We start from the raw sequence: 23,020 nt of genomic DNA, 5'->3' as shown, positions 1-23,020 counted from the left end.
GAAAAATATGTATATATGATTTATTAGAATGGCTTACAGGCTGTGGTCCAGCTGTCCAACAGTGGCTGGCCATCAGTGGAAAGTCCAAGAGTCCAGTAGTCGTTCAGTCCACACGGCTAGATGTCTCAGCTGGACTTCAGTATATTCTGGAATCCTGAAGAAGCAGGCGCTAATGCCAATGAAGGAATGGACTTGCCAGGGGGAGAGGGCAAGCAGACAGAGAGCACAGCTTCCTTTGTCCATACCCTTTATATCGGCTGTCATCAGAAGATGTGTCCCCTTAAAGGTGGACCTTCCCACCTCAAAAGATCCAGATTAGGGGCTGGAGCAGTTAAGAGCACTGGCTGCTCTTCCAAAGGACCTGCGTTCAGTTCCCAGCACACACATGGTGGCTCACAACTGTCTGTAACTCCAGTTCCAGAGGATCTGACACCCTCACCCAAATGTAGATGTAGGCAAAACACCAAGTGTCTTCCCACTTCAGATGATTTATAATTAAATACGCATCCCTTGCAGGTGTACCCAGATGCTTGGTGTTTAGATGAATCCAGATGTAGTCAGCTTGAACAGCCTGCACCACAAGCAGGTATCCTGGGCTGGCACGTCACAGGCTGGCTACGAAGCCCTTTGGGAATCCTCAGTCGTGTTGATGGGAGGATGATGTCATGCATATTCCTGCTAGCCGGAATCCACCTGAAGTAAAGGCGCCTTTCCCTCCCTGACTCTACTTTCTGTCCTGTGAGGTAGCTTTCGCAAGCTTCATAAACCTGGGTTGGTGGGCCAGGCACGCTGGCACATACCTGCAATCCCAGCCATACAGGAGGATGAGGCAGGAAGATGGCAGGTTTAAGGACTGCTTGGGTTACCGAGTGAGTTGAAGTCTCAGTGATATTGCTTAGCGTATGTGAATCTCCGGGTTGAACTCCTTGTACCAAGAAAAACTTCTGTGCCTGTGGGTCCCTTTAAGAAAACACATCTTGGGGGCTGGAGAGATGGCTCAGTGGTTATAGCACTGTCTGCTCTCCCAGAGGTCCTTAGTTCAATTCCCAGCAGCCACATGGTGGCTCACAACCATCTGTAATGGGATCGATGCTCTCTTCTGGTGTGTCTGAAGACAGCCACAGTGTACTCGTAAATAAATAAATCTCTCTCTTTTTTTTTTTTTTAAAGAATGCAACCTTAAGGAAAACATGTCTCAAGCCTGGCGGTGGTGGCACACTCCTTTAATCCTAGCGCTCGGGAGGCAGAGGCAGGGGGATCTGAGCTTGTATCCACCCTGGTCTACAGAGCGGGTTCCAGGACAGCCAGGACTACACAGAGCAACCCTGTCACAAACAGAAACAATCAAACAGCAAACCTACACGAAAACTCATCTGGGGCTGGAGAGTTGGCCTCTGGTTAAGAGCTGTAGTGGTGAGTTTAGTTAAACCACTTTGTGCTCCTGGCAGGTTGAGCTCCCAGACACTCTCCAGAGCCCTCTGGATTCACAGAGGCAACACACACACACACACACACACACACACACACACACACACACCACACACACACACACTCACACCACACACACTCACACCACACACACTCACACCACACACACTCACACCACACACACACACGCACACACACCACACACACTCACACACACACAACACACACAACACACACACACACTCACACACACACCACACACACTCACACCACACACACTCACACCACACACACTCACACACACACACCACACACACACAACACACACACTCACACACACACCACACACTCACACCACACACACACACACCACCACACACATACACACACACACACTCACACACATACACACACACACACACACCAGTTAATTTTAATGCTTTGACTAGCTCAAAGGCTGAGCAGTTCTAATCCTCCCCACAGCTAGCGTACATTTCCCTCCTGTAATCCTGGCTTAACACCCTCTGATACTTTATCTTTGTTGCCCTGGCTCTGGGCCGTTCCCTAGTCTTTGCTACCCAAGACACTTCTGGGCAGCCCTTCTGGGAGTGGCATTCCTTCTCACCTACATTTTCCACTCCCCTCCTTCCTTTCTCCCAGTTCCTAGCCCTCACAAATCTAAAGGTCCCGCCTCAGTCTACCTGCACAGACATTGGCTGTTGGCTCTTCATTGATTGATCAAAAACCAATTGGGGACAAGGACCTTCAGGGTTTGGACATGCAGATTTCCCACTTTGGGGGCTGGATTAATTCAGAGCATTAGAACCAACCCCCAACAAAGAATACTTGAAGCTCTCACAGAGCCAGATCTTAGCCCATGTTGAGTGGCTCAAAACTTCTCTTTTTCTGACCTCTGTGGGCAACTCTTACATGTGGCATACATGCATTGTCACACGTAATTGGAAGTAAAAATAGATCTAAAAAGGAAAACAGTCTTATGTAGATACCTAGTAACACAGTGTAATACCTAGAATACTAGTGTACACACACACACACACACACACACACACACACACACACACACACACACACTCTAGTATAGGGGGTTGCGCTGGTAGAAGCCAGCAATGTAGACGCTGTACCTGTGGCCCCTTACTGTCTCCAAACCATCTGGACCCTGAGATTCTCCTTAAATCCCCGGCTTGTAGTATCTTAGTTTGGGACCCTGTGGATCTGAAGACACAGACTGAGCCCTGGGCATCCAGAGAGTGTGCTGTCCACACAGGGACCCTGGGAACAGAGTAGAGGTTAGGCCAGATCTCACACCATGCTCATCTGATCTATCAGAGGGCTCTACTGCAGCTCAGGGAACAAAGGAAGACTGGGCTAGGAGCTCTGAGGAGATCATTAAAGAATGCTTAGAAGAAGAAATGCCTGTGGCCTAGCACCCCGTGCTGGGAAGTCAGTCACCAAACAGGAAGTGGCTTAGTCAAGCTTTGAGTGGCAGTGTGCTGTGTCGGTCTCCAAGGTGATAAAGGTACTGTGGTCCATGCCAGCCACTGTAGTAGCCACAGGTTAGGTGCACCTGTAGCCCTTAGAAAGTGACTATGTGACTGGGGGGTGGGGTGGGAATTACTTAGACAGGGTCTTGTAGTCCAGGCTGCTTTCAGACTCAGAATCACCTGCCTCAGCCTCATGCGTGCCACCATACTTGGCTTCCATAATTCCATTTTTTTTTTTAAAGATTTGTTTATTATGTTTACAGCATTCTGCCTGCATTGTACACCTGCAGGCCAGAAGAGGGCATCGGATCTCATTACAGATGGTTGTGAGCCACCATGCGGTTGCTGGGAATTGAACTCAGGACCTCTGGAAGAGCAGACAGTGCTCTTAACCTCTGAGCCATCTCTCCAGCCCCATAATTCCATTTTTTTTTTGGTTCTTTTTTTTTTTTTTTCTGAGCTGGGGACCGAACCCAGGGCCTTACGCTTCCGAGGCAAGCGCTCTACCACTGAGCTAAATCCCCAACCCATAATCCATTTTTAATGACTTTGAATTTGCATATGCCCAGGTACTGTGTTGAACTGTAGTTCTAGGAAGACCTCACCTGACCCCGCCTTCCCTCATGCCAGCCCTTCCCAAATTTGGCCCGAGACATTAAATGTTTTTGGCCTGCTTTGTCTCCACAGATCTGAGGACCTAGAAGTTTCTATCAGTTCATCCTAGACACCCTGAAGACAGCAGTGAGCAGGACCCAGTGGCCGGAGCAGGTGCTACATGCTCGTGGAGCCGCAGGCTCTGGGCACCTCTGTGCAGTCCTGCCTACTACCCTCAGAAAGGGACGAAGCCTGGGCTGCATACAAAAGATTCGGCTGACAGATGTATCTCAGACCGTGGGGCTCTTGAGCAGACCGCTGGGCCAGGCCACGGGGGAAGAGGATGCCAGCCAAGGGGCGCTACTTCCTAAATGAGGGTGACGAAGGCCCCAAGCAGGCAGCGCTCTATGAGAAGTACAGGCTCACCAGCCAGCACGGGCCACTGCTGCTCCTGCTCCTCCTGGTGGCTGTGGCCACCTGCATCGCCCTCGTCAGCATCGTCTTCAGCCATGAGGTAAGGCCCTGGGCAGGGATACCAAGCCTTCCTGCTCGGATGGGAAAGCTTCAGCCTGTGGATGCCTGCCTGGAGCTTGGTCTTCTTCCTTTGTGAACTGCTAGGTGGGCTGAAAACAGAGCCATTTGAATTTGATCTTGAGTCTGGTTGACCTTAGCTGTTATATTAATTGTCCTAAATAAATCACTCTCAATTTTTTTTTTTCTGCCATGAAATTCATTCTGTTAACAATCTGAGTCAAACCAGATGGTGGCGGCACATGCTTTTAATCCCAGCACTTGGGAGGCGGAGACCTATCTCTATGAGTTCAAGGCCAGCCTGGTGTACAGAGGGACTTTCAGGACAGCCAGGGCTATACAGAGAAACATTTTCTCAAAAACAAGAAGGAAAGAAAGAAAGAAAGAAAGAAAGAAAGAAAGAAAGAAAGAAAGAAAGAAAGAAAGGAAGGAAGAAAGAAAGGAAGAAAGGAAAAAAGAAAGAAAGAAAGAGAGAAAAAGGAAAAAAACGGCTGGAGAGATAGATGGCTCAGCGGTTAAGAGCACTTCCAGAGGTCCTGAGTTCAAATCCCAGCAACCACATGGTGGCTCACAACCATCGGTAATGGGATCTAATGCCCTCTTCTGGTGTGTCTGAAGACAGTTAAATAGTGTACTCATATACATAAAATAAATAAATAAATCTTAAAAAACAAAAAAACAAAAAAGAAAAACAAAACAAAACAAAAATCCCCAAACAAACAAAAAACAAATCTGAACCAGTTTGTATGTTACTTCCTTCCCTTATCTGACCACAGCAGACATCACCAATAAATCCTGGTATCCCTCTCTCAATCTATGATCTCAGAATTCATTTCTTCCTCATCTTCCTTTTCCTTCCCCCGTTCTCTTCTCCTTTTCTCTTCTTCCTCTTTCCCTTTCTTCTTCCTCATTATCCTCTTCTTCCTTCTCTCTCTCTTTTCAAAATATTTATTTTTATGTATAAGAGCACACTGCAGCTGTCTTCAGACACACCAGAAGAGGGCATCGGATCCCATTACAGATGGTTGTGAGCCACCATGTGGTTGCTGGGAATTGAACTCAGGACCTTGGGAAGAGCAGTCAGTGATCTTAACCACTGAGCCATCTCCCCAGCCCCCCCTTTTCTCATTTGTGTATGTATGTATAGACAGGGTGGCATTGTGTAGCCCAGACTGGCCTTGAGTTCACATCCTCCTAGGTGATGGCATAGAATCTGTTTTTAAATATAGATTTGTTTGTTTTTATGCACATGAGTGATCTGTTTTCACACATTCCGTATGAGGGCATCGGATCCCATTACAGATGGTTGTGAGCCACCATGTGCTTGCTGGGATTTGAACTCAGGACCTCTGGAAGAGCAGCCCGTGCTCTTAACCACTGAGCCGTCTCTTTAGCTAGAATCGTAACCACTGTCAGGACAGATATTGCGGGCATTGCTCCTGCTCCTGACCTGCGCCCTTGCTTTGCGGCAGCCATTTGTGAGTGCCACTCCCTCAGCACGTGGCCAGTGTGACTGAGAACCTGATTTTTGTTTATTTTCATTTTCTTGCTGATTGCAGTAAATGCAGTCAGATGTTCTAATATTCAAGGTTCGGTCAGGGAGCCTGCGCCCTTCCGGGAGTGGAGAGAGGAAACAGGTCCTCACAGCTACAACCTAGATACCACTTTCCTGTCATTCGCCAGAGGCTGGTGGTTCCTTCATCCTCATGATGCTTGGTCTCTGAAGGGGAACCCAAGATCTCAGGGTCCATTTGTCTTCTGGTCCCTTCTCCCTCCTCTACTCCAGTGCTGCCCCTGTGTGGGATACCTGTTCTTCATGTCCCTCCAAAGCCAGTTCTTAGACATAAATTCTTCTCCTTCAGGCACTTAAGCAAGGCTTTGCCTGAGAAGAACCTGGTTCTGGTTCCTGTGGTCACTTGGGTCACCTGTCCCCTCAGGGGACCAGTGGTCTCTTAGGGCAGTGACTGAGAAAGGCAAGCAGAAATGGGAGTGCACACGGTGTCGGGGCAGCCCAACACTGCTGTGTGCAAGGTGCTCACCATGATTTTGGGTAGACTTCCTGGAGGAATGGGTGCTCCATTGGAGAAAGTCCGGATACTCTGTGTGTGTTTGTTCTACCCAGGATCTCCGCAGACACCAGGCTGTCCTGGGCACTGCGTTCTTCATGCTGACGCTGTTTGTGGCTCTCTATGTGCTGGTGTATGTTGAGTGCCTAGCACAGCGATGGCTGCGCGTCTTGGCTCTACTCACCTGGGCTTGCCTCATGATACTAGGCTCCGTGCTGATGTGGGACTCCTTGGAGAATGAAGCCTATGCGTGGGAGCAGGTAATGGCGGGAGCTGATGTCACTGGGCTTGGGTATCAGCAGCCGGAACATGCAATTGGCACCTTCCGCCCACTCGGGGCAGTGGGTTCATGGGAGTGGTCCAAAGCGGCCTGTAGCCGTGACCCTCCCTACAGACTCTGGCGCTGGATTTCAGATGGTACTAAGTTATCTCTCTTCTCAGAAGAGCGCCCCCTTAAGTTATTTGGCATTTTGGATAGACCTTGTTTGGTTAGAGATGACAGAATTCCAACTCAAGTTGGCGAAAGGCATCAATGGGTTGGTGTGCCAGGAAGAGCCAAGTAGGGCTGGCCCTTGGGTTAGCAGCCTGGACACTTTGGTTTCTTCTCCACTGTCCCCAAGTGGAGGCTGGGATGGCTGCTCACTTACTAGGCTGGCCATCCCAGGTAAAGGCTGGCGACCTCTCTCAACCAACTTGGACCTTGGGGTTGAGTTGCACCAGCCTGGTCTGATGAGTCGCAGGGGCCATGAGGTAGCACAGCGTACTCCGATCACAGCTGGCTCCTTTTTCTGCGGTTGGGCAGGGCAGGGCCAGGTTCAGAAAACCATAGACTGAAGGGCCAGGGGAGTGAGGCTACCTGGACTGTGGGAGGCAACAAGTGACTGCGCCCCACCCGGCAGTTATCAGGGCTAACAGCCGAGGGCTCTGACACACAGTAACTCCGTATTCAGATGAGCAAGGCAGTCTAAGGCTGTGTATCTGCCTCACTGTGTAGGGGAGAGATGAGAGGTTCCAGGTTGGGGACATCCCAGGTGACATTGGGATGAGGGTTCTGGGTCATGTGACTCTCTGGGTGCCCCGCCCCCAGGTGCCTTTCTTCCTGTTCATCGTCTTTGTGGTGTACGTACTGTTGCCTCTCAGCACGAGGGCAGCTATCGCGGTGGGCGTAGCCTCCACCATCTCCCATCTCCTGGTGTTTGGAGCTGTGACAAGAGCCTTCAAGACATCCATGTCCAGCACACAGCTGGGGCTGCAGGTGAGGGTGACAGAGGCTGGGCGGGAGCAGGCTCTGGCCTGGTGGAGTTTGAGCTTTGGGGCTGCTTGCAGACGGGCGGCTATAGGCAGGGCAGGGCCCTGAGTGTCTTAACTGCTAGTCTAGGCTCTTCTGTGGACTCAGGCCCTAGCTGCTGCTCAGGACTCTGCTATGATGAGATTCTGACCTGAGCGTCAATCCCCAGGGCCTGGACCTAGGTTGATAGTACCCTAGTCCAGGCGTCGGTGACTCTGTTGAATGAATATGAATTCTCTGTTCATGTCACTGTGGTGCAGGAATGTGTCTTCCCTCTCACTGGCCCAGATGCCCACTTCCTGGGGAGAGATCAGAGCTTGGAAAGCCAGCTGGGTGCTGTGCCTTCTGAGGCTAGGATCAGAGCTCAGTGAAGTGACCATCTCCTTGGAAGTACTTGACATCCCTGGACTCTTAATGACCGGGGCATGTGTCTGGTAGGGTAGAAGGATCAAATCCTGGCCGTGTGGTCACAACAACTCATTAGGGATCCGTCACCACCTGGGCTTCTGTTTTCTGCCTAACCCTGGAAAAATGACGACCCGAAGAGGCTTTAGGTCAGGCAGTGGGGATGGATACCACCGCGTACTCTGTGGGGTTAGTACTGAGCAAATGTACTGGTTGGATGGGGTCCAACCTTGTGCTTGGCTGCCTGCCCTCAGCTCCTGGCCAATGCCGTTATCCTTCTGGGTGGGAACTTCACCGGTGCCTTCCACAAGCACCAGCTTCAGGACGCTTCGAGGGATCTCTTCATCTACACCGTCAAGTGTATCCAGATCCGCCGGAAGCTTCGCGTGGAGAAGCGCCAGCAGGTAGGGACCAGCATCCTCTCTCCCACTCCCTAACTGCTATATACCCCACTATGTCCACCCCTCACTGGGCCCAGTGTTGCCCATGTGGCCCGTATGGCGGGTCCCTTGCAGACTTTGTTCCTGGGAGCTTTGGAGACAGGGAGGGCACATACTCTGCCCTGTTGTGTAGACATAACCCAGCAGGAAACAATGGCTTCATGGGCGGAATGTGTGGGAAGAACGATGTCTAGGTGGCTAACCTAGGGCCTCATGCTACTCTGCGTGTCTCCGCCAATCCTCCCGCTGGTCTGCCCTCCTATGCTCAGGAGAACCTGCTGCTTTCAGTGCTCCCAGCTCACATCTCCATGGGTATGAAGCTGGCCATCATTGAACGCCTCAAAGAGGGTGGTGACCGCCACTACACGCCTGACAACAACTTTCACAGCCTCTATGTCAAGCGGCACCAGAACGTCAGGTGGGCAGGGCTTTGGAAACGCATGGAGCGTGTCTCTGGGGATTTGGCCATCACTCCCCTGCTTCTAGGGAGGTAGTGCTCTGTAGGAAGCTTCAGTCTATACAGGATTGGCCTTTCCTTGGGCCTCAGTTTCTCCTTGTTTCTTTGGGGTAGGATCAGATCAAGTCCATTAAAGGGTATTGGGGAGAGAAAACCCTGTGTCCCACCAAAATGATAGCAGTTCATGGGGATTAGCTGGACACTCCAGAAAGGGCCTTTCGGATGATTCTTCCTAAAGGAGGTAAAGACCCCAAGGTTGGTGACCAGGTGCCCCCTGTCCTTACTAATTTGACAGGGTGTAGGATCTCTTGTGAGGTGCAGTGTGATCCCTTTGAGTTCCACCTGGGTCTCTGCCCAAGGGCCAGCATTAAACGTCAGCAGACATCGATTAGTGTAAGTCAGGCTGCATCTACCTGCCTGGGACTGTACAAACCATGGGACATAGTGAGGCCTGAGGGCCATTAACACCCTCCTGGGACCTCAGCTTTAGTGGTTCTCAACCCATGGATCTCCACCCCTTTCGGGGGTCACCTAAGACCACTGGAAAACACGAATATACATCACAATTTATAGCAGCAGCAAAATTGCAGTTACGAAATAGCAATGAAAATAATTTTAGGGTTGGGGGTCACCACAACACGAGGCTCTGCTCTGTCCAGCTGTAGTGAGAGGCTCTGGTACTAGGAAGGATCAGGTTGGCTGGGAGTACCTCTTCTGACCTTTGGGATTGAGGGGGGAAGAGGCAGGGATCTGATTCGAGCCTTGTCTACTTGGACTAGCATCTTGTATGCAGACATCGTGGGTTTCACGAGGCTGGCCAGCGACTGCTCTCCCAAGGAGCTAGTGGTGGTGCTCAACGAGCTGTTTGGGAAGTTTGACCAGATTGCCAAGGTGAGCCTGGGCATGCCCTTAGCTGGCTGCTCCCTTCACAGGGCGTCATAGGCTGCATGAGCGTGGGTGGGGGGTGGGGGTGGAGGCTGGCGCTGAATTTTACTGTCTTGGTAGTAAGTGGCTTTCCATGTGAGTGGCATGTCAAATTACAGAAACTTGTTCCTCCCTCAGCAGGAGAATGGGTTGCGGAGTGCACACCGAGGGGGTTTATGGGTCCAGAAGCTCAGATGGGGGCTTAGACTTGCAGGAGATGACTTCTAGTCTGGCAGTTTTGCCCTTTCCTGGGCATCTGGGTGTAACCAGAATGCCTGGTCTCCTTCAAGAGTCTCAGCTTGACAATTTCTAGGCAAAGTTTGAGAAGCCTTCATAAAAGGCATGGTGGCACAGGCCTTTAATCCCAACACAGAGGCAAGTGAATCCCTGTGAGTTTGAGGACAGCAAGTTCAAGGCCAGCCAAGACTACATAGTGAGACCTGGTCTTAGAGAGGAAGGGGGAGAGGAAGGGGGAGGGGGAGGAAGGGGAGGGGACGAGGGAGGGAGGGAGGAGAGAGAGAAGGAGAGAGAGAGAGAGAGAGAGAGAGAGAGAGAGAGAGAGAGAGAGAGAGAGAGAGACTTGAGGAAGGAAGGGAAGCCTGTGGGCCAGGGCTGGACACAGCTCAGTCTCCAAGGTATGGACCTCAGTGTATGCAGAACAGAGTATGAGGGGGACAGATGAGGACATTGTGGCCTAGGCAAAGAGTGGGATTTGTCCTTCCGATGCTGAGAAGCCTGGGAAGTACCAAACGGCTTTTCATCCTTTACCAAGTCTCTGGGCTGTGTGACTGGGGCTGCCCTTCCGGTACTCACGGCCCATGAGTTGTGTGCTTTCAAGGGCGGTGCAGGAGGATCAGGAGCCAGGTAAACACTGGCTGGACACAGAGACAGGCCAGCCTGGGCACAGTTGTCCCTCCCCCCACTGTCTCTGATGGGACCACTGACTCCCATCCAGAACCCTCCTTCCCTGAATGCTCCTGTGGGGACCCAGTCTCACCCTTGGTTGGCTCCCCTCCACACCCTTCCTCTCTGCTCTTCTCCACCCCCAAGTCTAGCGGCATAGCCTCTCTTGGTTTAACTCCTGCTGGTCTCTGTGTAGGACGCCTGCTACAGTTCTTGCCTGACTTCATCTAATTTGGCCACACTGGTTGCCCTAGTTTGATTTCAAGTAGGTTCCTGGCCTTGGGCCTTTGCACATACAATGTTGGGATGCTCTGAGGCTGTGTGGGCTCTGGTCTCCTGGGCCCATGGTCTTTTCCCAGTGTCTCATCTTCTGGGTGCATCTCCCAGTTGTATTGGTTAGTTCCAGCCTCCGGCTAGCACATGCGTTACACAGCTACAGGATTTAAACCTGTATGTAGTTTGACACAACGTCCTGTTACCTGGCCAGGATTGCAGTCGGTGCTGCAACACTGCACAGACAGACAGTTCTTCCTGAGCAGCCCTTACCAAGCCTTGCTTTCATCTGGGCTCCTGGCTGAATCTCTCTGGGTCCTTGGCCCCCACTCCTCTTGCCAGGTTCTGTAGTAGCACTGAGCCACAGTTGAAGGCGTTCCTGGCGGGGAGGAATCCAGCTAACCCCAGACCTGCCCTGAGCACGCCTCTTGCTCGTTTGCCCTGCAGGCCAACGAGTGCATGCGGATCAAGATCCTGGGTGACTGCTACTACTGCGTGTCAGGCCTGCCTGTGTCGCTGCCCACGCACGCCCGCAACTGTGTGAAGATGGGTCTGGACATATGTGAGGCCATTAAGTAGGTGCTGAGGGGGCCAGGGCACAGCATCATGTCCTTTGCCAAACTACTGGGGCTTCCCTGGACTCTCACAGGATTGCCACATGGAGGACTTAAACTCCTTCTCTTGGCCTCCCTTCCTCTGGGCCCCACTGTGGCTTCAAGTCCTAGAAGCATCTAAAAAAATCAGAGCTCAGCCACTCATGGAGGTGCCCACCTTTAATCTCAGCACTGAGGGGGGCAGAGGCAAAGGCAGGATGAGTTTGATGCTAGCCTGGTCTACATAGCAATTTCCAAGATTACATAGAGAGACCCTGTCTCAAAAAATATGTAAAATAAAACAGCTAAGCTGGGCTTCACCCTTCCAAGGGCTGAGACAGCAGGAGGTGCTCAGGGCAGATAGCAGGAAGGCCTTCCAGAGGCAAGGTCCAGCTCCAGGATCCTGTCTGCTTCCCATTCCTCTGAGAAGCTTCCGGTGCCAGAGAACTTACCCTCCGGCAACAGGGTGACCTGGGTCTTCTGGGCCCTTCTGCTGGCATCAGTCCGATGGTGAGGTGCTCAGGGGCGGGCAGGAAGAAAGAAGCATGAGGTGGTGAGGTAGCCTGTCTAGGCAGCAGAGGAAATTCCAATCCAATACCACTTTGCTGCACCCCCAGAATGGTGCCCGAGTGGTAAGAGAGTCCACAGTGTAGAGCACCCACCACGTGACTCGGCAGGTCGTCGCTCTGCCGTGTACGGAGACGGCCTTGCTTCTGCTGGCTCCTGGGTAGCTTCGGCTCATCCCCAGTTCTAGTGGTGGACACGGGAGGTGCTGTGTTCCTAACCACCAGCTTGCCCGAGGGAGTAGAGCTCTGCTCACGCACGGAAGTAGGTTGGGTGCCTCATGGGGGAGGCTCCCCTCTAGAGGCTCCTTGTACTGACTGAGGCCATTGTTTCCTGTAGTGGACAGAGCAGCCCCCAGAGTCCTTGTCTATGCTGGGTCTTGGGTAGGGCTTAGCACCCCCTACCTACGTCCTGGCAGCTTCATCAGACCCAACCAGGGCTACAAGGCAAGGGACCCCGGGACAGAACGAGGTCCATCACATGAGTGGCACCCTAAGTCTCACACCTTTGATCTGGATGTGTGCTTGCACGCTCCTAGGAGCAGGATGCTTGGCCTTTTTGAGGAAGCTCAGTCTCCCTCCCTGGTGCCCTGCCCCACCCAAGACCTCCATGAGGTTCTGAAGCAACAGTAGATGACAGACGCCTCTGCTCCAGGCAGGTGCGTGAGGCCACCGGAGTGGACATCAGCATGCGTGTGGGCATTCACTCTGGGAATGTCCTGTGTGGGGTCATCGGGCTCCGCAAGTGGCAGTATGACGTGTGGTCCCATGACGTGTCCCTGGCCAACAGGATGGAGGCAGCTGGAGTCCCTGGGTGAGATTCACCAGGGTAGGGACAAGAGGCTGTGGTGATCAGGGTGGGGCTGGGTGTGGAGGCAGGGGATGGAGCCAGCCCCATCCACTACGCATCCCTCAAGTGGGTTCCTGGGCTATGCTGCTTTATCTGACGTGCGTCTCCTCAGCCGGGTGCACATCACAGAGGCGACACTGAATCACCTGGACAAGGCATACGAGGTGGAGGACGGGCACGGGGAGCAGCGCGACCCCTATCTGAAAGAGATGAACATCCGTACCTACTTGGTGATTGACCCCCGGGTACGAGGGCTTGGGGGTGAATGGGGCCTGGGCAGCCTGGGAGCAGGGTCCCAACTACTAGCCTCTGACCCTCAAGACTGTGGTGAGGTGGTAGAGGCTAGCCCAAAACAGGACAGCACTTCCTTGAACTGGAAACATTCAGGCATCAGGGAATGACCTCTTCGTGTTTCTGTAAGGTGTGGGAGCAAGGGCTGTGTCAGCTACTCCAAGCACTGAGTTAGCGCAGTTCCATGAGGCAAATTGCAGGAATGAAGAACCCCTGTGAAGACTTGGGGAAGCAGCCATAGCAAGGCAGCTGGCTCCTGGAGTGACCAGACCTGGGGCTCTCAGGTGGCTGACTCACATTGCTTCTCCTCCCGGAGCCCATCTTTCCCCGGTGGCCCAGCTGGAGAGGCAGCTGCGTTTGTCTGCTGAGTGCTCCAAGCTGGCAGTCGGCTGCTTTTTGCCGTCTGTGGCCTTGACCTCCTGAATCGTCCTCCTGAATCGTCCTTGGAGTTTGCTCAAGAATGCCGGTGGGGGCTTCCTCCAGCTCTTTTGGTCCTGGCCCTTGGGCATCCTACAAGCCCACCTAGCCTGCACTTTCTGCCTTGGCTCCTTCCTGTCCCCCTTATCTTGCTGATGTCCCCAGGGCAGACACCGCATACAGGAGACTCCCTGCATCCTGGCCCTTCTAGCCTGCCACGTGCTCCCCTTTATTTATCCTCCTCCTTGTTTATTTCATTCTGTGCTGCCAAGGACCCCGGCCCTCCAGCCTGCAGACCACCCAGCTCTGCTCCGAGCTTGCATGTGGTGGCTTTGAAATGGATGAAGCCCCAACCTCAAAGACATCTGCAGACATAGTTCCAAAGCCCACCCCCAGGGCCGCCAGATTGAGCCAGTAGAGTTGCAGGATGCTGGCCAGACTCCAGCAGAGCTCCAGAGAAGCAGCAGCATGTGTGTGCCACTGGCAATGGGAAATTGTCGCCCCGCCGGGTCCCTCCCTCCAGCTCTGCTCATCTGTTCATTTATGGAGCTGGCAGTTTAGAGGGGACTGTGGGAGTTTCTCTTCGTCCTGTCTGCAGCCGGCATGTGACCAGAGTTACTAGGAGTAGAGGAGCCTCAGAGAAAGGTCCTTACCTCCTGACCTAGCAGCTCTTGCTGTCCTCTGAATGGACCCTAGGATTTTCAAGGGTGGAACTACACATTCCGGTCCTGGACAGAGACTGATGGTGGGCGGGCGGTAAGGGTTTAAAGGGATTTCTATCCCTAGAGACACAGGAAGTTTCTGGTAAATTTGCCATTGTTCTTTGGCCAGGGTCTGGTACTGTAGGTGGGCTGCTCTATTGATGTTGGCAAGTCTGAGGAGAAAGGCTCCGAGGGAGGATGTTTGAGATTCTAGGAGTAGGAGAGACAATAGTTTCAGCAGACACAAGGTGGCCTAAGCTTGCGGGGGCTCTTTCTTTTTCTCTCTTGTTTCTTTCCATACCTGGCCACCCTGTCTCAGCCCAAGCATGTGTTAAGGGAGACACAGGGCTCAGGGGCACAAGGGAAGGAGGTAGAGCAGGGCCCTCACTCAAGGTCTGGCTAAGCCATTGAGAATCCAGCATGTACTGGGCCCAGCAAGCCTGTGGCAAATGATGAGTCTCGAGCTATTGAGGCTGGGTGTGGCACTCCTTCAAAGGCTGCCCTGGAGTGGGCCTGCTGTGCCTTGGTGCTTGTGTCACTGGGTTCAGGCCAGCACACATCTTTCTCCCTCTGCTCTCACCAGAAAGATCATGTGTGAGCCACATGTGGGTGGGCAGAGCAGGGCTTCTGATTAACCCTTCCTTGGCTGAGCTTGAGCTGTGTGGCCGGCAGCCTCTTCCAGGCTTGGGGCAGGGATGAAAAATGAGGCTAATACCCAGGCCAGCCCATGCTCAAAGATACTACAGGCTCAAGAAATAAGTAACGCTTTCCCCTTTACCAGACCAGCCAGTGCTCCTCGTGGATGCCAGGGGTGGTGAAGAGGGGAACAGGTGGGACAGGTCCTGTCTATGCTTGCAGAGTCAGCAGCCGCCCCTACCCAGCCACCACCTGTCCAAGCCCAAGGGGGATGCAACTCTGAAGATGCGGGCTTCCGTGCGTGTAACCCGCTATCTGGAGTCCTGGGGGGCAGCGCGGCCCTTTGCACACCTCAACCACCGGGAGAGCGTGAGCAGCAGTGAGATCCCCATCCCCAACGGACGGAGGCAGAAGGTAGGTCCCCTCCCGCCTGGTTCCTGTGTTAGGATCCTTCTGAGAAGGGTCAGGGAACAAAGGCGTTGTCACAGCCTTGCTCCTTTTGCTGCATTGTGGGTAGTTTCTGCCAACATCCCTCGTGGACAGAAGGTATTTGGAAAATGCTCCATCGGGGCCTGGAATATTCTAGACTCTCCTGGTCCTTTTTTAGTTCCACGGTGAATGAGGGTCAGGGAGTGATTACCGTTTCCCTGTCCCCGCTTTCAGGCCATTCCTCTGCGTCGACACCGTGCCCCTGATAGGTAGGTACACTGCCCTCTCTGCACACTGCTCACCTGGTGAAGCTGTGCCAGGCTCGCCCTGAGCAATGTCTATCTGGGGCAGCTCCTACAGGCCCAGGCTGGGCCTCCTTGGGTTTGTCTTCTCTCGGTACAGGTCATAGGTTCTTTGAACGGCCGGGGTGGAATGCCTTACCCCAGGGCTGGGATAGGGAGTTGCTATGGTTTGTTGGTGGTGAGGAAGGGTGTTCCTCTGGCTTCTATGCTGGTCCTGTCCAGCAGAGGTGGCCTTGGTCTGGGGGTTAGGGACTGCTGGTCTTTCACTTAATGTCTCCTGGCTTCATGAATTCACCAGTGGTGAGTCCACCATTTGCAGCCCAGCCTCTGGGCTAGTGGGTCCTTGGGGTGATGAGGCCGGGACTCTAATTCTAGGAGTGCATCCCCCAAGGGACGCCTGGAAGATGACTGTGATGACGAGATGCTGTCAGCCATTGAGGGGCTCAGCTCCACCAGGTAAGGCAGGGCTGGTCCCCTCATGATGGATAGTGATTACTGGCTCTGTCCAGTAGCTCCCTCCCTCGCACTGGGGCTGCCTCTAAGAGTGTGGCTCTCTCTGGCTCTGTGGGTGCATTGTGTTGCCGTTCCCCCAGGCCCTGCTGCTCCAAGTCTGATGACTTCCACACCTTTGGTCCCATCTTCCTGGAGAAGGGCTTTGAGCGTGAGGTGAGGATGAGGCAGCCACCACAGGAGGACAGGCCTAGGCCTGGTGGGTGGGGCATGAACTGATGGGCCCAGCAAATCCCACAGGGTGGGGAGAGAGGCCCTGGGGGTCTTGCACGAGATGTTGGGGTGGACAGAGCTCTGTGCGGTCTCATTTGTGGTGCTTTCTCTTGACCTCACCCCTTTACCTGACATCACCCTTGAGATTTGTCCCTGACACTTGGGACAAGTGAGTGCTTCAGACTTCTAGAAGGAAGATACCCCAAATCCAGTCTCCTGGCTGCATGCCTGTAGGACCTCCTGCCTGGCTGCTGTGACACTTTTTGTGCTCTAGCGGCTGTGCGGGTCTAGAGCCACTCATGGTTCCCTGCAAATCTTGGCCCCATATCAGGATCTAATCTACCTTTCCCCCAAGTGGCCAGACAGGTGGTTTAGATGGGAGCCTGCAGCCTAGAGGTTCTGGAGCTGGCTGTTCTTAGCGTTAGGCTGTGACCATCGAGTCCCTCTGGCCTTCAGAGTCTGGTGTCCAGGATTGAGGCGGGGGGGGGGGTCCTTCTCCCTGGGGATCTGAGCAGTTATGGGGAAGAGAGTGGAGGGTCCTTCCCCTGCCTGTGGGTCACATGGCTGGACTCTTGGCTGCTCCTCTACTGTGGGAGCATGCTGATGTGGTAACAAAGTGGTGCCATGTGGAGGGGAGCCTCCGAGATCTCTACTTGTTTGTCAGGGTCGAGGCCTGGATAATCCTTTTTGGTAAGGCATGAGGTCAAATCTAGTTACAGCCCTACATGGGGCCTGAGAAATGAAAGCAAAAACCTCATTGGGTGAGGGGCATTGCCCACGCAGAGAGGAATTGTGTAATGTTGGCAGGCGAGCGTGTGTATATAGCACCACCTTGAACTCCAGGAGAGGTGGCAGGCATTTTATTTTAGAATATGAATTTGGGGTGGGGTACAGAAGGGACCTTGCCAGTACCTGTCTCTCACAGTCATGTCACCTCCTCCCCCACCTCCTCCAGTACCGCCTGGTGCCCATCCCCCGGGCTCGCTATGACTTCGCCTGTGCCAGCCTTGTCTTCGTCTGCATCCTGCTTGTCCACCTCCTAGTGATGCCCAGGTCAGCCTGTGACGGGGTAGATGGCTAAGCCCCCTTGGGTTACACGGTGACTATGCTAGGACCCAGCAAAACTGGCAAGGTGCTTCGTAGCTAACAGGGACTTCAGCTGTGGGTCCCTCACCACTGGAGCAGAGGGATGGCCCCAGCGTTGGGGTTTCTGGCCTTTCCTTGAGACTGGGTGTGAAATCTGCCAGGTTCCTCTGTCTCCTGCCAAGTCTGGCTATCTGGGTAGTCTTGGCCTTAGCCTCTGGAAACAGTGACTTTCGTCATTGCCTCTCAGGTGGGGAAATGAGACAGGGATAGTGGCATCTGGCCTGGACCCCAAAGCCCTGAAAGGCCTGCTTCAGGTTCCGGTGTGGACAGAGACAAGGGGCTAAGGCCAGAAGGGACAAAGCTTAACCACAGATAGCTTCCAGAGGGCAGTCAGACCAGCATGGCCGCCATTGTGGGTGTGCTCAGTGGACTGCTGAGATGGCTCGGTGGGTGAAGGCACCTGCCACGAGCCTGACAACCTGAGCTCAGTCCCTCTAACCTCTACATACATGTTATGACACACAGGTGCCTACATGCACACACACACATGCATGCGCACACATACATTCACATACACACACATACACACATGTGCACACACACTCACATACACACAAATGCACACACTCACATATACACACACATACACATATGTACACATGCACACATACACATGTGCACACATGCACACTCACACTCGCACTCGAACACACACACATGCACTCTCTCTCACACACACATTCACTCACAAACGTGCGTGCGTGCACACACACACATGCACTCTCTCACACATTCACTCACACACACGCATACACACACACATTCACACACACACACATACACACACACACACACACACACACACACACACACACACACACACAGAGGCTAAATAGCAACCAGTATGGTGACCTGGGCCTGCGATTCCGCAGCACTCTGGCAGAGGCATGAGGATTGCTGCAAGTTCGAGGCCAGCCTGGTTCACAAAGTAAGTTCCAGGTTGACCAGGGCTGTAAGACCCTGCATCAAAACCAAACTAAATAAAAATTTATATATGGATGCATACTTTTTTATCGAATTCGTGTGATTGTTTTGCCTACATGTATGTATTTGCACCACATGTGTGCTTGGTGCCTGAGGCCTTCGGAGGAGGGTGTCCAATTACTTGGAACTGGAGTCTTAGATGGTTGGGACTACCATGTGGGTGCTGGGAATTATATCTGGGTCCTTTTGTAAGAGCAACAAGTGCTTCTAACCACTGAGCCATCTCGCCAGCCCTTTATCCTCTGATGCTTTTGTGTTCTGTGTATCAGACAATTCCAGAGGGTCATGATGCGACTCACTTCTTATACACTTGGCCCCTAGGGGGACTTGATGACAACCGGGACTCTTATGATTGTTGTTTGTGGGACATTTGGATTCGTTCTTTCAATGTCTTCTTTGCTAGATAAAGAATATCCACTCGGGAGGGACAGGTGACCATGAGCTGGAAAACTGGCACTGGTGGAAGGGACCTGGTCTCAAGTTTTCCCTCCTTTCCAGGATGGCAACTCTGGGCTTGTCCTTTGGGCTGGTGGCCTGCCTGCTGGGGCTGGTTCTAAGCTTCTGCTTTGCTACTGAGTTCTCGGTGAGTGGGTCCGACAAGTTCCTTGGACTCATCCTCTTCCCTGTGACCTCTCCCTCCCCAGCAGCCTTGCTTTGGGCAACAATTGGGGGCCCTGTCTTACTTCCGGGATAATTGAGTCTCTACAGGCTATCCCCAAGTCCTCAGTCTCCCAGGCTGGTTGGTGTCATTGTCTTTCCTGAGTAAGGCTGTCCCTTGTCTCAGCTGCTGCTTTGCATGTCTTTTCCCTCTCCACAGAGGTGCCTTCCAGCCCGAAGTACACTCCAGGCCATCTCGGAGAGTGTGGAGACACAGCCCCTGCTCAGACTTTCCCTGGTTGTGGTGACTGTTGGCAGCTTACTGACTGTTGCCATCATCAACATGGTGAGTTGTGGGGCAAGGGCTGGCGGGGCTGTGTGTGCGCCAAGGATATGATCTCCTTCTCCTGGGGGAAAGGCATCGCCTTTGACCTGAGGAACCCAGATTCCAGAGTCTAGTCTTGTTACCCGAACAGCCCCGTCAGGTGTGACTCTCATAGCTCTGCAGTGATCTGTGAGGTACCCAGAGCAGGCTTTGAGCTCGTCACCCTTCAGCAAGTCTGTAGGTTTGTGCTGGGAGCCAGCTCCTCCTTCCCACCTGCTCTGGGACTCATTTTCCTAAGTACGAGATGACTTGCCCTCTGATCCAAGTCACAGGCTAGTAGCTGCTGAGCAGCCTGTAAGAGCTCACAACAGAGAGCTCGACAGTGCTCCTGATATTGAACGCTGCAGTCTGGAGAGGGTGCTCTCGTGCCTCTCTCAGGTCCAGAAGAAGGGGGTTCCTGAGAGGGCTGACCCCAGCCTTCTTCCACACCTGCCTGACCTGCTGCTGCTCCAGTTCCGCTCTATATCCCTCCCCACCCCAGGTACTCCACACCTGGTGGTTGCTGTGGAAACAGCCACTTGCTGGCCTCCGTGGAGAGCCGAGCACCCAGCCGCAGAGTACCTTTGGTGCCCATAGTTGTCTTGGGTCACCTCCCTTGGGCCTGGCAGATCTGAGTCCCTGTATATACTCTGATGGCAACCTGTCTCTCCTCAGCCACTGACATTTAACCCAGGCCCAGAGCAGCCTGGAGACAATGAGACAAGCCCACTGGCTGCAAGGAACAGAGTTGGGACCCCATGTGAACTCCTCCCGGTGAGTATGCTATCCTGGCTTCTCCCAGCACCCTGCTCCTGGCTTAAAACTCTGGAGCTACTGGTTCTTATTGGACTGCTCTGGCCAGAGTGGATAGCTCATGCTTTGAAGCCTGTCTTGAGACTGTGGAGAGGAAGAATGAGTCCAGTGGCTTTCAGCATATCCTTAGAAGGCATAGTCCAGGTAGTCAAGCCTGTTCCCTGTCTGCCCAATGCCAGGGAAACAGGAAACTGGGTCTTGGCTGTTTGCTCTAAGCCTTGGGGTAGGCAGGTAGTGCAGACCAGCATCGGTTTGCACTACAGGGTGTCTTTGGGTCACTTTTCCTGCACATCAGAGACGTTAATTGAGACCTTAAAGGAATGAAGGGCTGGGCTTAGGGGAGCTGACATAAAGCAAGGTCTGTTGCCCCGAGAAGCACAAGTCAAGAAGAGAGGCCATGAGAAGTGGCAGAACAAGAAGTAACCATCAGCTTCCCTGCTGATCTCTGCTGGAAAGGGGAGTGGGCCAAGGCTGGTGCAGACACCTAGCCTTGGAGCCCTCTGCAGAGGGAGCTGGCAGTGGACTGTTAATGCTAGCCTGCTCCAGGTGATTGACACAGAACATTGTCCCCACCTGCAGTACTACACCTGCAGCTGCGTCCTGGGCTTCATTGCATGCTCTGTTTTCCTGCGGATGAGCCTGGAACTGAAGGCCATGTTGCTGACGGTGGCCTTGGTGGCCTACCTGCTGCTCTTCAACCTCTCCCCATGCTGGCAGGTCTCAGGCAACAGCACAGAGACCAACAGCACACACAGGTGGGCCCTGATCTGCTGGTGTCTTTTGTAGCTCACTACTGCAAGCTAAAAGGTTTGTTTTGACTTAGCACCTGCCCAGAGCAGGGCGCATCTCTGTCCATGATCCCGCGGGACCAGACACTGGGCAAATGGTGTCGTTCCTGCTCTGCAGAGGGATAGTGGCTCCAGATCTTAGCAGAGCTGGGTGTGTGGCTTACTGATGTGTTCTTGGGGAAGCCCTCCTGTTCCTGGGCCAGTTAAGGGGTGAGAAGGGAGCCCTGAGCCAGCTTAGTCTGAGCCTGCATCATCAATGTCAGAAGTGCAGATGTCTGTTGCCTCCTGGGCAGGTACACTCCTGTGGGTTCTCAAGGGCTCTGTAGCCCTCACAGCTTTGCAGAGGAAAGGACTTGACTCTCTTGCATCCCATGTGGTTAGAAGCTCAAGGACCTAGAAAATGAATTATCTGCCTTTCCGTGGCCAGGTTCTTTGCTAGTCTACAGTGGCTGTTCTTGCTCCTCACGAGGAGCTCTTGGCTGCCTTTGGAACCTCACTCAGCAGATGGGCCTTGTGGAGTGACCTGTAAGTCCCTTTGCTGAGGTTTCTTCCCTACACAGCTGCAACTGTTTACTCCCTACCCTCTTAGGACACGTCGGCTCCTGTCTGCAGAACAAAGCATGAACAGCCACACCCTTGCTCTGGGGGCTCAGATGACTGCCCCCTCCCCCAGCAGTTGTTTAGAGAGAGACCTGAAGACCATGATCAACTTCTACCTGGTCCTGTTCTATGCCACCCTCATCTTGCTGTCTAGACAGGTGTGTAGCAGGGCGCATCTCTGTCCATGATCCCACGGGACCAGACACTGGGCAAATGGTGTCGTTCCTGCTCTGCAGAGGGATAGTGGCTCCAGATCTTAGCAGAGCTGGGTGTGTGGCTTACTGATGTGTTCTTGGGGAAGCCCTCCTGTTCCTGGGCCAGCCTCTGCTGAGCAGACAGTGCAGAGGGCTGTGGCCTGCAATTCCAACATAGCAGAGGCCTTTCATGAAGGCGCTGGTCTTGGTCTACACTGGGCTGGGCGGGGTGGGCAGCACTGCATGTAGGCTGGTCCAACACCCTGGGTCCAAGGCCTGGGTGGCGTGTCATAGGTGTGACAGGTAGGACATTGGCTTCCTGGTTTGCAGATTGACTATTACTGCCGCTTGGACTGTCTGTGGAAGAAGAAGTTTAAGAAGGAGCATGAGGAGTTTGAAACAATGGAGAATGTGAACCGCCTCCTCCTAGAGAATGTTCTGCCAGCACATGTGGCTGCCCACTTCATCGGTGACAAGGCAGCTGAGGTCTGTGAAGAGCAGGGGGTCTGTGGCAGAGCTGCCCCGTGCTGGCAAGTCTGGGCTATTGGGCTTAGTCTGGGCTACCCTGAGAGATCGCTAGGTGTAAAGGCAGGCTGGTAGGCAAGTCAGGGGTCTATGGCCACCAGGGGCTGTGGACTCTGGCAAAACATCATGAGGTTCAAACATGCTGTGCTGAGGTTTCCGCACCTATGCGAGGTGCATGTGGCAGAGCCTTTCCGAGGGAGGAGACAGGCCCTGTGACAGCTCAGCATAAAACCACTTCTTGACTGGACTCCTGCCTTAGCTGCATTCACACGGTCACAGCCCACACAGACGACCTCCCTACCAGCCCTTGCACCCCTGGTTAGGGGTCTCAGGTCTTGTTTCTCCCTGGCCCTGCTGCAGGACTGGTACCATCAATCTTATGACTGTGTCTGTGTCATGTTTGCATCCGTTCCGGACTTCAAAGTGTTCTATACTGAGTGTGATGTCAACAAAGAAGGATTGGAGTGCCTTCGCCTGCTGAATGAGATCATTGCTGATTTTGACGAGGTACAGCCTGACCAGGCTGCTACCTGTGCGGTAGCAGTGGGAGGGTGGAGGCTCAATGGTAAAATGCAAGCTCAGCTATGTGTAAGGCTCTGGCTTGATCCTTGGTCCTGTCAGAGAAAACAGCAGCTAAACAAAACATGAGGCCGACCAGCTGGGGCTGTATTCCATTAAATACCAAGAGACAAA

General features: G+C 53.3%; 1 protein-coding gene across 13 annotated transcripts in view; it reads left to right on the top strand.

The window, feature by feature from the left end:
• Positions 1-23,020, top strand: part of Adcy7 (adenylate cyclase 7) — a 59,213-nt gene that overhangs the window by 31,955 nt on the left and 4,238 nt on the right. For 8 of the 13 annotated variants that reach the window (XM_017601393.3, XM_017601388.3, XM_017601391.3 and 5 more), the window contains 21 exons: positions 3,618-4,038; positions 6,178-6,381; positions 7,209-7,376; positions 8,069-8,218; positions 8,524-8,672; positions 9,491-9,602; positions 11,259-11,386; positions 12,623-12,781; positions 12,930-13,062; positions 15,085-15,276; positions 15,526-15,560; positions 15,969-16,049; positions 16,187-16,259; positions 17,272-17,369; positions 18,945-19,029; positions 19,264-19,389; positions 20,083-20,181; positions 20,800-20,975; positions 21,598-21,766; positions 22,133-22,288; positions 22,688-22,834. In XM_017601393.3, the coding sequence (XP_017456882.1) occupies positions 3,868-4,038; positions 6,178-6,381; positions 7,209-7,376; positions 8,069-8,218; positions 8,524-8,672; positions 9,491-9,602; positions 11,259-11,386; positions 12,623-12,781; positions 12,930-13,062; positions 15,085-15,276; positions 15,526-15,560; positions 15,969-16,049; positions 16,187-16,259; positions 17,272-17,369; positions 18,945-19,029; positions 19,264-19,389; positions 20,083-20,181; positions 20,800-20,975; positions 21,598-21,766; positions 22,133-22,288; positions 22,688-22,834 (2,811 nt within the window). In that variant the 5' untranslated portion in view covers positions 3,618-3,867. Of the gene's footprint in view, positions 1-534; positions 699-1,170; positions 1,414-3,617; positions 4,039-6,177; positions 6,382-7,208; positions 7,377-8,068; positions 8,219-8,523; positions 8,673-9,490; positions 9,603-11,258; positions 11,387-12,622; positions 12,797-12,929; positions 13,063-15,084; positions 15,277-15,525; positions 15,561-15,968; positions 16,050-16,186; positions 16,260-17,271; positions 17,370-18,944; positions 19,030-19,263; positions 19,390-20,082; positions 20,182-20,799; positions 20,976-21,597; positions 21,767-22,132; positions 22,289-22,687; positions 22,835-23,020 lie in introns of those variants that run through there. The other 5 variants (XM_063278323.1, XM_017601392.3, NM_053396.1 and 2 more) reach the window with 5 other exon arrangements.

Source organism: Rattus norvegicus, chromosome 19, assembly GCF_036323735.1.
Source record: "Rattus norvegicus strain BN/NHsdMcwi chromosome 19, GRCr8, whole genome shotgun sequence".
Classification (NCBI taxonomy): domain Eukaryota; kingdom Metazoa; phylum Chordata; class Mammalia; order Rodentia; family Muridae; genus Rattus; species Rattus norvegicus.
The sequence above is the reverse complement of the archived record's forward strand: the minus strand, read 5'-3'. Positions and strand labels throughout refer to the sequence as shown.